The sequence below is a fragment of the Onychostoma macrolepis genome, chromosome 23 (assembly GCF_012432095.1).
Source record: "Onychostoma macrolepis isolate SWU-2019 chromosome 23, ASM1243209v1, whole genome shotgun sequence".
NCBI lineage: Eukaryota > Metazoa > Chordata > Actinopteri > Cypriniformes > Cyprinidae > Onychostoma > Onychostoma macrolepis.
This window is the reverse complement of record NC_081177.1, coordinates 18,302,067-18,315,936: the sequence shown is the minus strand read 5'-3', so window position 1 is coordinate 18,315,936 and position 13,870 is coordinate 18,302,067. Positions and strand designations below refer to the sequence as shown.

Genomic DNA, 13,870 nt, shown 5'->3' with positions numbered 1-13,870 from the left:
CTCTATTGGGCCCGGCTCTTTAGACTCTTCCTACCAGATGTGTGGAATGCAACACAGCGGGATTTTACGCGTTCCCCAAGCGTAAGCTAGGCAGTGTCGAGAGACCGAACTTGATAGGGAACGTCTCCGGTTACATCCGTAACCTCGGTTCCCTGAAAGGAGGGAACGAGACACTGCGCGCGCTGCTGTGTTGTAATCCTCAGAGTCTTGTACCCGTTCGAACAGTCGAAAGATTCTGGGGCAATGACGCTGGACGTCGACCTATATAGTGGGTGGCTCCGCCCCTAGCTCGGCGCCGGCGTCATTGGCCGGTAAGATTTACCGGCGTGATGCAATAAGACTTCAGTATTTCGGGAGGAGGGGGATTACCCCCAAGCGTAAGCTACGCAGTGTCTCGTTCCCTCCTTTCAGGGAACCGAGGTTACGGATGTAACCGGAGACGTTCTTTAGTCTCCAGCCGTGTTTGATTTGTTCCCCACCTGTTACAGTTCTCCTCGTTTGATTTCGTTCCGTTCATAAGCCCTGTGTTTCCCTGTCGTCTTGTCGGTTGTTAATTGTCATTTCCCTTGTCTCCCGTGTTCCTAAGTGTTTATTTCCAATAAAATCTATGTTTTGGATCAAGTTCCTGGTCTCCGCGTTTCCCTGGCTCCGGAGGATCGTGACAGTAGTATTATAGACTACACAACATTATATTATTTTCAAAATATTTTTATAATTATTATTATTTTACATTATTGTCCCTGGATCAGTAGTTTACTCTTCTAATAAAGTAGCAGTGGCTGGGACAAATTTTAAGTATTAATTCCACTTAAAAGATGCAATCTAATCTTGTTTACATGAAATAAACCTGCTCCCGAGCAGGTTTAAGCTGACGGACCTGTTGCTATGACAGCAACTCCGGGATGAGCTTTGAAGAACCAAACAATCCAAGATCAAGCAAAATCATCAGCAATCAAATCCAGCTAACTGAGTTAGCAACGTACGAAGAACAGGCCCCAGATGTTGGTAACAACTAACAATCCAAGTAATCCATCCATACAAAGAAAGCAAAACAAATAAATTCAGAAATTAAGCTCTGTAATAAAGTGGAATAACACCAAGTAGGGCTCGCTGCAACCCACAAGATCCAGGGGGCGTGGTTGGATCCACATCTAGGGGGTGGAGATTGGTAGGTTTAGGGGTGGAGATGGGTGGGTTTAGGGATCAGGGGGTAGAGATGGGTAGGTTTAGGTATATGTAAGGTGGGAGGAGTTAGATCTGGATCCAACCACGCCCCCTGGATCTTGTGGGCTACAGTGAGACGCTCCTCAATAACACAGGGAAAAAGTATTGAACACATAAAGAAAGGGAGGTGCAAAAAGGCATGAAAAGCCAAGACACCAGCTTAAATCTATCAGTAATTAGAAAGCAATCCAGCCCCTTGTCAGTGGAAATTAATATTAGCTGATTCAGTCCCAACTGATAGCCTATAAAAAGGTGTCTCATTACCAATGTGTCACACAAGAAACATTTCATTATGGGTAAAAGCAAAGAGCTTTCTCTTTTTTTGTTAACAACTGTTTATTAAATTTTCTTCTGGGAACAGTAGTATAAAACAAAAAGCAGCTGTGAAAATTTAGAACCCACCCCACCCCCTGGTAGACTTAAAAAAACATAATAAATAAATAAATAAATAATAATAATAATAATAAATACATTTATTGTATTAATAGATAAATAAATAACAATAAAATTATTTTTACAAAGATTTTCGAAAAGATGACACAACATTAAAAGCTGAATGCCATAAATTTACAGTTTTCACATTTGATCCATGTATACGAGAAGTTGTGAGTTCCATCGAGATGATGTCCAACAAATACACAGTCCTGGTTCGTCTGTCCATTGTGTGAGGAGGATTCCAACGGTTGACTAGCAATTTTCTTTTGTTGCTGTGAGACCAGCTAACAGTAAACATCTTTGTTTGGATGGACAAGGTGAAGTCCCAAAAGTCATTCATGAAAAAATGGCGCGGAGTCAAACATATCTCAGTATCCAACAAATATGATAGGTCCTATGAGAGCTGAGTCCAAAAAGGTGAGAGAGGGGCAATCCCAAAAAAAATGTGCCTAAAGATCCTTGCGAACAGAGATTACACTTAGGAGAAGACAACAGATTCATATAAAAACGTTTCATTGGAGTCAAGTAAACCCTATGCAGCATTTTCCAATGAATCATTTGGTGATTAGGGTTTTTAGAAGACAATTTAAACATACCCCATACTTGATCCGAAAATAAAACTTGCACATCCTCATTAAGATCCTTAGCCCAAACAGTTGTAATAGATAAAGGTTTGTATGAATGCTCAAGAAGAAAGATAGATGACTGAAGCAGAGGAGAGAGATTCCTCAGAAGGAAGGATTAGTTTGCGCAAAGGGTGAACAGGCAGTTGAGAGTTCGAAGGCACCCCATACGCCCGATCTAATGTGCAAATACATAAAAAAGGAGGTGCCTGGCAGATTATATTGAGTTTTGAGATTCTGGAAAGATTTTAAACCACTATCATCATAGATATCTCCCAGAGTGTTTACTTTATTATGAGTCCATTGCGCACAACGAAATGGAGTACTGCCTGACAAAAGATAATTATTGTGGAAAACAGGCGAATGCCTATGCCATATTGTAACTAGTTGTGAACGTCTTTAAACATCCCTCCATGTGGAGAGGAAGAGGGTTACAATGGGACCAAACTGAGATTTACACTGCCGAAGCGGAACCCCCGAAAAAACAAGATGCTTCAATTTATTTGGATAAACAATAGATTCCTCAATTGCTCTCCAAGACACAGAAGCGTCAGGATCAAACCAAACTGATAAAGGGCGGAGGGAAAAGGCTTGAGCATACAGTCTAATATTGGGGAAAGAAAGACCTCCATGTAATCTACATCGTTGTAAGGTAGTCAGTTTAGTACGAGGACGTTTCCCATCCCATATCTACCGTGAAACACATGCATCAAGTTTGTTCCAGTAGCCAACCGGTGGAGCGAGAGGAATCATGGAAGAAAAGAAATTAATACGTGGGAGGACATTCATTTTAATCACCGATATACGAGCCTGAAAAGAAGTAGGAAGACGAGACCAATTTTCCAAATCTAAGGATACTTTGGCTAGAATACTATTATAGTTTTTTGAGATGATTTCCTGCAGGAAAGGAAAAACATCTATCCCCAAGTACTTAAAGTTTTGAACCAATGGAATAGATATAGGAAGGGACATGAAATCAATTTTTGAATTGAGGGGAAGTAGACATGACTTACTCCAATTAATTTTAAATGCAGAGAGATATCCAAAATGGTCAAATAAATTCAACACATGAGGAATAGAATGTGACGGCTTTTCCAAAAATAATAAGATATCGTCAGCAAACAAAGAAATATGATGATGAGTATTCCGTATTATTATGGAAGAAATAGTTTCAGATTGTCAGGACTGCTTGAGCTAAGGGTTCCAAGGATAGGGCAAATAACAGAGCAGAAAGCAGGCAACCCTGACGAGTACCTCGATGTATAAAGAATGGGTTAAAGAATGGGTTATTAGGATTGGTGTACAGAACTTTTATCATATTTATGAAAAGCAAAGAGCTTTCTCAAGACCTTTGCAACCTTATTGTTGCAAAACATACTGATGCATTGGTTACAGAAGGATTTCTAAACTTCTGAATGTTCCAGTGAGCACTGTTGGGGCCATAATCCGGAAGTGGAAAGAACATCATTTCACCATAAACCGGCCATGACCAAGTGCTCCTCGCAAGATTTCTGACAGAGGAGTGAAAAGAATTATCAGAAGAGTTGTCCAAGAGCCAAGGATCGCTTGTGGGGAGCTTCAGAAAGACCTGGAATTAGCATGTATACTTGTTTCAAAGAAAACAATAAGTAATGCACTCAACTACTGTGGCCTGTATGCACGCTCACCACGCAAGCCTCTATTGCTGAAGAAAAAACATGTTGAAGCTCGTTTAAAGTTTGCTGCACAACATTTAGACAAGCCTGTGAAATACTGGGAGAATATAATCTGGTCAGATGAAACAAATATTGTACTCTTTGGATGCCATAATACACACCATGTTTGGAGGTCAAATGGCACTGCACATCACCCCAAAACATCATGGTGTAGCACTGGCAAAATTCATATAATTGAAGGAAGGATGAATGGAAAAATATACCGAGACTGCCATCTACCAGGATGATGAAGATGAAATGAGGGTGGACATTTCAGCGAGACAATGATCCCAAACACACAGCCAAGGAAACTCTCGATTAGTTTCAAAGAAAGAAAATAAAGCTGCTAGAATGGTCAGCCAATCGCCTGACTTCAATCCAATAGAAAATCTATGGAAAGAAGATTCAAGATTTGAAGATTTTTGTGGAAGAATGGGCCAAAATCACACCTGAGCAATGCATACGACTAGTTTCTCCATACAGGAGGCGTCTTGAAGCTGTCATTACCAACAAAGGCTTTTGTACGAAGTAGTAAATAAATTTCAGTAAGCGTGTTCAATACCTTTTCCCTGGGTCATTCCATTTTATTACACAGAACTTAATTTCTGAACTTATTTGTATTGTTTTCTTTGTATGTATGGATTACTTGGGTTGTTACCGACGTCTGGTGAAAATTTCAACAGCACCTTTAGAAATATATTTACTGAGAAAAATGGTGATGTGTTCTATACTTATTTTACCCGCTGTACAGACTACAAACTTTGGAATAGTAGTGTAGTGTAATGACCAACCCTGGCAAAGCTTTTTCTTAAAAACATCCTTTTTACCGTACAACTCGGTTATATTTAGTACTCCAACAATGTACTCTGAAAAATGTCTTTGAGCTGAAATACTAATGGTCACATTTCTTTTGTGTATCATTTTGTCAATAAAGATTCAGCAAAAGAGATGAAGTGCTCACCCTGCTCACAATCAAATTCCTCTACAGTGGAGACGAAGTGAGGTCTGGAGTAAAAGTTGTGGGGTCCAGGCTGCTGAAGACCCCCCAGGCTGAAAAACGCCCTGTCGCTGGCAGCGCATGAGGAGAACGCTCTGCGGCTGGGGATGCACGGGTACCGCGTCCAGCTCTTCATCTCAAGGTCGAAGGCCTCGAATGCGGTCACTGGCAGCTTGCCCTGACGCCCACCTGTCGGAGGGGAAATAAAAAGAGGGTTGGAGAATTAAGATGAAGTATACATGTGTGTGTGTGTGTGTGTGTGTGTGTGTGGTATCTCTCTGATAGGACTCAGTCAGTGTGTCACGTCTGTCCCTGCTGGGAGTCAGTGTGTGTGCGATTACCACGTCACGGCTCACTGACAACGCTTTGGTCTCCTCAGACAAGCTGACAGCCTATTCCATTATTGGGTCTCTGACACAAACAACACACACACACACACGCGCCTCTAACAGCACACCTACAGCCATACACAGGCTTGAACGTACAAACTCATTTACATGTATTCATTTAGCAGATGCTTACAAATGAGATGAAGGTTTGAACGTGCATGACGCTTCTGACTACAATGCAAATGTTTCATCTTATGGAGACAGTAACACATACACGCACAAGTAATGATGATATAGAAAACCACATTTAGTAAGATGCATCACTGTTGTCAACGAATTATTTTATTTCATTAATGCATTTGGCAGATGTTTTCATCCAAAGAAAGTGTTACTTTCTGTAACACAAGGACCACTGTAAAAAAAAAAAAAAAATTTATATATATATATATATATATGTGTGTGTGTGTTTGGGGTGGAACGGTACACAGATGTCATGGTTCAGTATGTACCTCGATTGGGGGTCATGGTTCGACACAATTTCGGTACAACAGAAAAAAAAAAAAAACATCTACTATGCTCGGTTTCTTTTCATTTATTTTGAGCAGACAGTAGTACAAATTAAATTTTTTCCCACCTAGATGTGAAAATACTAAATATTATTTATTACATTATGTTATATATATATAAAATCTGCAGTACATATATACATACAAGGAATAAATTCTTGAAATATATTTGATTTAGTTTACAGATAAACAAGGGGGGACAGTGCAACACATAACGTAGCCTATGCTGAGTTTCAGTTAATTTTTGTGACAGGCTTAATTTGTTCACAGACAGGATCAGATGGCAGAAAACGACATCCTGTTTGTTTTCTTTATTTTTCTGCTTTCTGTTTGAAGTGATCGCGGCAGAGCACAAGCACTCACAAAACACATCAGTTCCAGCATTGCTAAATTGACAGCACGGTTACTTTACAGATTTACAGGTAGTCTACTTTATCAAAATAAAATACAGTGAACCAAACATCAGCGCGCGCGCCTCTGTGTCACCGTTGGAACGCGACTGAAGTACAAAGCCTATCATTTACATAAATAATAGTTTAGCATTCAGATACATCGCAAATATGGAGATATTATGGAATATTTGGATTTGTGCTGAGAGAGAGGTAGGATACACCAGCTCAAAGCTCCATTTCAAAAACAGTTGAGTGCACAAGCCTTTAAAGCAGGGTTCCTCAAATCCCTGGAGGGCCAATCTGCTGCAGAGTTTAGTTACAAACCTGATCAAACTCACCTACCTGTGAATTTCTAATGATCTTGAAGACACTGATTAGCATGCTCAGGTGTGTTTGATTAGGGTTAGAGCTAAACTCTGCAGGAGTGGGCCAGATTTGAGGATGCCTGCTTTAAAGTATACTCCTTTGTCAGTCTATGTGAGAGACTCATTCAGAATCAGCACATGGTCACTGTCTGGGGGGCTTTGACTTCAAGCACGCAACTCTTGGCATTCGCTGTTCTTCTGCTGGCGGTTATCAAACAGCGTTGCATTACTGCAGGCGCCCCCTTCTGGATTGGGGATAAATTGCCTGCATTCGTTGTAAGGCCTCATGCACCGAACCGAGATGTCCGTACCGTGACTGTTCGGTACGAATACATGTATCGTTCCACCCCTAATTAATAAATAAATAAATATTAAATTACACACACACACACATAATATATATATATATATATATTGTTTTAATTTCTTTCTTTTTTTTGTTGAAGTTTTAAATAATAAAAAAAGTTATAGAAGTACATTTTACAAAAAATAATAATATTTCAGCCTGTCCACTTCAAAATTTCATGTTTAAATTCAATGTGTTACCCGCCATAGCATAACTAGCGATTTATAGAAATAACTAGTGTCTAATAACTAGATCTATTATCTCATTTATATCTCAAATTATCTTATTTGATTTCTCATGTCTTTAGGTCATGTACGAGCATATGGTGTTTTTTATATTGTTTTTATATGCGGAATATGTCTGAGGAGTTTATTATTATTGAGATTGCATAACTGCAGAAAGATGACACAATAAGCGCTTCTCATTGGTAACACAATGAATCTGTTAGTTGAGCTTCTGTGAGTGCGTAGCTACAGTAATATCCATTAGTCACAGCAGACAGCATATTTAATGTGATGAGAATGAAAATGAGGCTGTGATGGATGGAAGTTCATGTCATGCTGTTGTGTATCTGGGGAGAAATCATTCAGCTGATGAAACAATCTGGAAATATGGACAAAACGATCAGGAAATTTTCAATAAAAAATGGCATTTTGTAGGATCTTAACATATGATGCAATGGATACACTGTCCTTTCCACTTCATTTGATAATAATAATAACAGTTTATTTGACATTGTCATTTAAGTCAAATGAAACATGATGTCTACACTTACTGAGGTCTAAAACCAGTGGTTCTCAACTGCTTGGACCCTAAAGAGATTTTGCCATATACCATATAATCATGCATTTAAAGGGATAATTCACCCAAACTACAAATTCTGTGATCATTTACTCGCCCTCATGTCATTCCAAACCTGTATGACTTTCTTTCTTACAGTATGTGGAAGATAAAAGCAGATATTTTGAAGAATCTTAAACAAAAATTTCCACAGTATGGATAACAAAACCCCACTGAGTCATTTATCAAAATATCTTCTTTTATGTTTCACAAAAGAAGGCAAATCATACAGGTTTAGATGAGGATTAAATGGATGATTTTCATTTTTGGGTGAACCATACTATTAAAGAAATGCAAAATAAATAACTTAACAGGGAGGAGAACTTGTCTCTTATGTTTTTGATGTGATGTCACAAAGGTCACATGTCCAACTGACCCTTCGCAAAGACCTGCCCCCCTTTGTTACTGTTGCTGTCCAACAAGCTATGCTGCTCTCACGCCACACACGTTCTCACGCAGTGAAAAATACATTGCCGAGCATAGAGAAAACTGATTGTGTGCTGACAGACGTGGTATGGAGTAAGTCTCAGATTTCAAATTTGCTAATTTAAAAAAATAAATTCAATCAATAAATACCATTTTGTGGCTCTTTAATGGGTCATGACAGATCACCTCAGTTCAAGCGGCACATGAACCAATCATCTTTTGATATTTACTTAAAGCATGAAATAAACATGAATGAACATCAGAAGGCATTTTGTTACAATTGAGCAAAGATGTCAATACACACCATTTAAAGTCCACCGAAGTTAATCTACTCTTCTGTCTGGTTTGTTTGTCAGACAAAAATGGTTGACTCGGCGTTATGATTGGTCAGATCACCTGTCAATCAAACTCCCTGCAAAGGGTCAATTAAACTCTGTGATATTTTGGTACTAAAGCATCTGTCACTAAGTAAAAGCAGCCAAATTAGGTAGATGCCAATATGGAGCGGACATGTCCTCATCCTTGAAAAACCATGAAAAAACTATACAAAGTCAAAAAAAAAAGTGGGGAAAAAAAAAAAAATACAAACCACACTGCATTAAAAACATTACTGGTTGAGAACGAGAATCCATTAAAATATTTTAGAAACCAAAATTGTCAATACTGCCAAACAGATCTCAATGCTGATTTCAGTGACTTTAAAAATATTTCAATTACTTTTGCACAATAAACAGTTGTGGTTCTCTTTTGGGTTGCCACTGTGCTGTATATCCATTGTTATTCTGGGTGCTGAAACAAAATCAGTTGAGATTGACTGATCTATACAACAAATAATACAGCACAAGAACATAAACCTCTCTGGAAAACAATCTAAAGTTTACAACTCTAGGGTGTGTATGACTGCTTATGTATGTGAGAGCTCAGAAAGAATCAAACATTGTCACGTTTCCAGGTACGCCTTCATTTTTTCCTCTTATTCTTTCCCTCTTGCTCGTTCTCTTTCCTTCACTATGCATTCACAATGCGACTGATCTCCTCCCAGCTTTGGCATTACTGAGAGCCCTCTGGGACAGAATAGAGAGCCAGGGAAAACACACACACAAGAGAAAACAAAGGGAGGAGAGAAAGAACCTGTCTGAGGAACAATGCGGAAGAGCGAAGAGATGGAGAAAGCAGGCCAGAAAATGGAAATCCAGTCAAGACAGTGTGAGACAACCAGATAGAGGAAAAGTCTTGAGGATGGGGCAGCGTGTCTCTATAAGAAGCGAGGTTTCAGCAGTCCATTTAAGAGGACTTGTTCTCTTGACCTTTGCTGGACACCTCTAATTAACTTCTTTCAAGTCTTTCAGCCTTTTGACTTCAATCATTAAAGCCTCCATGGTCAAAATTGTGGGAAATTAGCTGAGGGGAACAGGGCAAATACACGAGTGGATTCAACAGAGACGTGTATGGGCGAGATATTGAGCTGAGTGAAGTGCGGCTGGTATTGGGCCAAACCCATCCACAGACAGATTTGAAGACAGACGGCTGCTGCAGCCAGCATCAAGCACACATGGCAAACTAACACACACATCAATGCAAAATAACACACGCTAACTGTCAGTAAATCTGAATTTAAAAACAAAGAAACAAGGAGAACTTGAATTTGTTACAGCAGGGGTCTTCAGCTGTTTCAGCTGTCAAGCCCCCCTAGGTGGATAGAGAGATGGAGCAGAAAACCTGCTACATAATGCATAAAACTGAGTGATGAATTTTATGCCTGGCCTATAACAACTTATATACTATAGTGATGCATTTATATACTTTCAAAAATAATACTTATTATGTGAGCACATTACATTTGAATTCTACTTAATACATGCTAAAGAAGTCTGAACTCATGAGGTTAATTTTAAGTTTTTATTGAAGTTTACTTAATAATATTGTATATATTTTTTTAGATCCTGAGCTCCAGAAGACCCATATGTTGCAGTATAGAACTTTCGTTTTTTATACGCAATGAATTTTCAAACCCAATCTCACAGCAATTCGTACATATTTGACAAGGTGGCTAATTCGTACGAATTCACACAATTTGTGAAAAATCGCACATATTTTATGAAGTGACATATTCGTAGGAATTCGTACAAAGGACCACACCTAACCCCACCCCTACACTTAACCATCACAGAAATCGTTAAAAATTTTACAAAATAGGTCATAAATATTTGTACGAATTAGCCACCTCATAAAATGCATACGAATTGGCTGTGAGATGTTGGAATTTTCCCCCCATTTGTTTGCGTGAATCTACAATTTTAACTTCTGGTTCAATAAAGGGTGCAAGTTTTTAATTTTAAATTCCAACATATGCTCAACAAGGCTGCATTTATTTGATCAAAAATACAGCATTCAGCAATATTGTGAAATATTATTACAATTTAAAATAAGTGTTCTATATATAAATTATTATATAGCCTATATACATAAATAATGTAATTATATATAATGTATTTAATTTTATTTCTGTGATGGCAAAGCTGAATTTTCAGAATTTATTACTCCACTCTTCAGGGTCACATGATCAATGATCATTCTAATATGCTGATTTGGTGCTCAAGAAACATTTCTAATTATTATCAATGTTGAAAACATTGCTGCTTAACATTTCTTGTGGAAACCATAATACTTTTTCCCCCCAGTATTCTTTACTGAATAGAAAGTTCGAAATAACAGCGATTAAACATTATTCTTGTAACATTATAAATTCTTTACTGTTCAATTAATGTGTCCTTGAAAGTATTCATAAAAAATGGTAGTGTACGTCTTTATCCAAACAACGCAAGACCTGTTGGGAAACATGATATTTGCAATTCCACTTTGTAGCAGCGCAGAAAATTCTAATGATACAAATAAAAAACAATTCACTCAGCTTCATGAAAACAACACCAGTGGAAAACACCTTCAAGCAGCCTTAAACTTTCTCTGAGAATTGTTATTTTATTTCACATTCGAATGGGGTCACGTCGCCCTCCTGCCCGCATAAGAGGTAACAGTATTAGCGAGCACAGTAGGCATCTTATTTTGGGGAGACAGCGTGGTGCATCTGGGTGACATGTGATCGAGTGTCTGCGCTCATGATAGACCTCGCGGAGCGCATCCCAAAGTAAATCAAAACTAAATGAGCATTCTGTGAGGCTCATTTCTCATTCTTGGCCTTAATGTGATTTTACTGCCGCTCTATTTGTGGTCCAGCAGCTCGACAAATAACAGAATTAAATTTCTTAACTTTACTGCCGTCACCAGGCAAAAGATCTTCAATGTAAAACTTTTTTAAGTGTCAAACTGCATCTAAAGCATGACAAGCAACACAAAGGCGAGTAGCCCTCTGAGCACAAGTGAGGGAGAGATAGCGAAAAACAGAGATAGAAAGAAAGAATGACGATGAAGGCTGCAAGGAGGGATATAAGCAAAAGCAAGGGTTGCATACAGAGGGACTCTGAATGAATTATTCCCTGTGATGTCAAATCAATGAGTATAAATCTAACCATCAAGACAAAACTGTGTCACAGCGGAGGAGAAGAATCATGAGTCCACAGGGAAAATCTGTATCACTCCCCATTCCACTTATTTCACACATCTCAATTTCTAATAATTTCATAAATTGTTAAGGTTTTGAATGGTTGAATTTATCAAACTCCAATCAAATTAATCTGTGCAGAAACAAGAAACAAAATGAGAGTTTAGAGTTAGCTGGAAAAACATAAATAGTTTAAATGAACAAACTCTTTACTTTAGTTTTTACTATTTGCTTATAAAAAGTCCCCAAAACCATTAAAAGTAGATGAAGTTATTTATCTATTTTTTATTTATTTTATCCCAGAGGCAAATTATTGGTGGAGATGCACATTAATATTCTCCATAATCAACGTTCAAGCAATCTAAACAGCATATCAGAACATCTCTACAGAATTCATTGCATTTCTATTCACATTCAGGCTGAGCTGTAAAATGAAACCAAACAAGACTAGATAATAAGTTGAAACACAGAAGTTGTACTTGCTGTGAGGGACTGTAAGTCCAGGTGTGTAACAGTAATGAGGGCACGTCTGCTTCACCTGGCTGATCAATCATACGTTGGCATGAGAAGGTGAAGTTGCCCATCACTCTTGCCATGTCCAGCCTACACCTTATACAAAAAAATCTTCTGGCCTCATTAGTGTGTGTGTGTGTGTGTGTGTGTACTGTACAGGGAGGTAGAGTTTTAATGACTTCTCAAAGAGTGAGGGGGCAGCTGATCTTTGCGTCTGACCTGAACAGAATGTCTGACAGTGCAGAGAGGTTAGAAAGAGGACAAATCTGGCAAAACAAGACCCCATACTGGCAACCCCACATGCTCATCAAACCCATGGGCACAAACACACTCTGATCAGTTATCAAACTCACACATACACAGTTTAACCATTCCAAATGCTCAACAAACTCAGGCATTTACATGTAGACATTTGGCAGAGGCTTTTATGCAAAGCAACTTAAATTGATCTCAGACCTATTTCACACATTCACCTAGCTATTTAAATATGAAATGTTCTTAAATGAATTTTAACCCTAATCTTAAAAGAAATCTTTGGCATGTCTAGAATTAAAAAAGTAACATGATTTTTTTGTTTCTGTTTGTAACAATAAACAATAAAACTGCAATTTATACATACAAATATTTGAATATACTTCTATACAAAATTATATATATTATATATATATAGATATTTTTGGGGGAGCTAAAAAATGATGCCAAATCAAAGTCATGTGGCGTGACTGTCATGCTGAAAACAAGTCATGCCTGTGTGTCAAGGTCAGTAAGTCTTGTAAAATATCAGCTTTACCTTTTCATGAAAACATTTTTTATAATATTTATGAATTAATAATTCATGTTATTTGTAATAGAAATACATTTTACCTTGAAAATAATTGTCAAATTTTGATTAGAATGTGTACATTCACATGTATATAAGGGGTAAATGCTTACATGTAGACTCACAAGGTATACAAGTTTTTCAAAACCATATGAAACCAACATGAATAATTGGATAAAGGATTACTTCTTTTCTTTTTTGTAAACACTCTTATTTGTCATTGACCCATTTATACAGGCTCTCTCATATTTAGCTCTAACTTTGAAGAACAATGTTTTGTCCCAATACTTTGTTTACTTATACATAAAATATGCATACTCTCTCTCTCTTTCTCTCTCGCACACACACACACACACACACACACACACACACACACACACAAACACTAACACAGAGAGTAGCAAATAGCCACATATGGTCAGCGTCTCTTTCACTCAGCCCAAAACAGGCAATAACTTGCAGCCAAGGGCTGTGTCTCTTTTAAAGGACAGACTTTATCACGGGACAGAGTGTATCATGGGAACCTGCGGTGTAGATTTCCATTTAATGCTCCTTTGTTATTTCCATCACTGAGGTAAGAACTGAACAGCTCTGCCATAAACCATCAGATACCTGCAGCATATTGCAGTGCAGATTTCACTTCCCCCCACTGAGAAATGACTCCACTCCACGGTTCTTATCAGCCCTGGCACGGCATGAACAATTACCAGGTGTTGTTACCACATCTGCTGCTCCTGGAGA

At 38.2% G+C, this 13,870-nt stretch overlaps 1 protein-coding gene across 4 annotated transcripts in view; it reads right to left on the bottom strand.

Moving 5' to 3' along the window:
- The window catches only part of klhdc8b (kelch domain containing 8B), a 155,427-nt gene that overhangs the window by 46,262 nt on the left and 95,295 nt on the right, over positions 1 to 13,870 (bottom strand). For 3 of the 4 annotated variants that reach the window (XR_009268834.1, XR_009268835.1, XM_058763318.1), the window contains one exon: positions 4,938 to 5,162. Coding sequence is in view for 2 of the 4 variants with exons in the window: in XM_058763318.1 (XP_058619301.1) it covers positions 4,938 to 5,162 (225 nt within the window). In the remaining 2 variants the exon portion in view is untranslated. The remainder of the gene's footprint in view (positions 1 to 4,937; positions 5,163 to 13,870) is intronic. The other variant, XM_058763319.1, reaches the window with a different exon arrangement.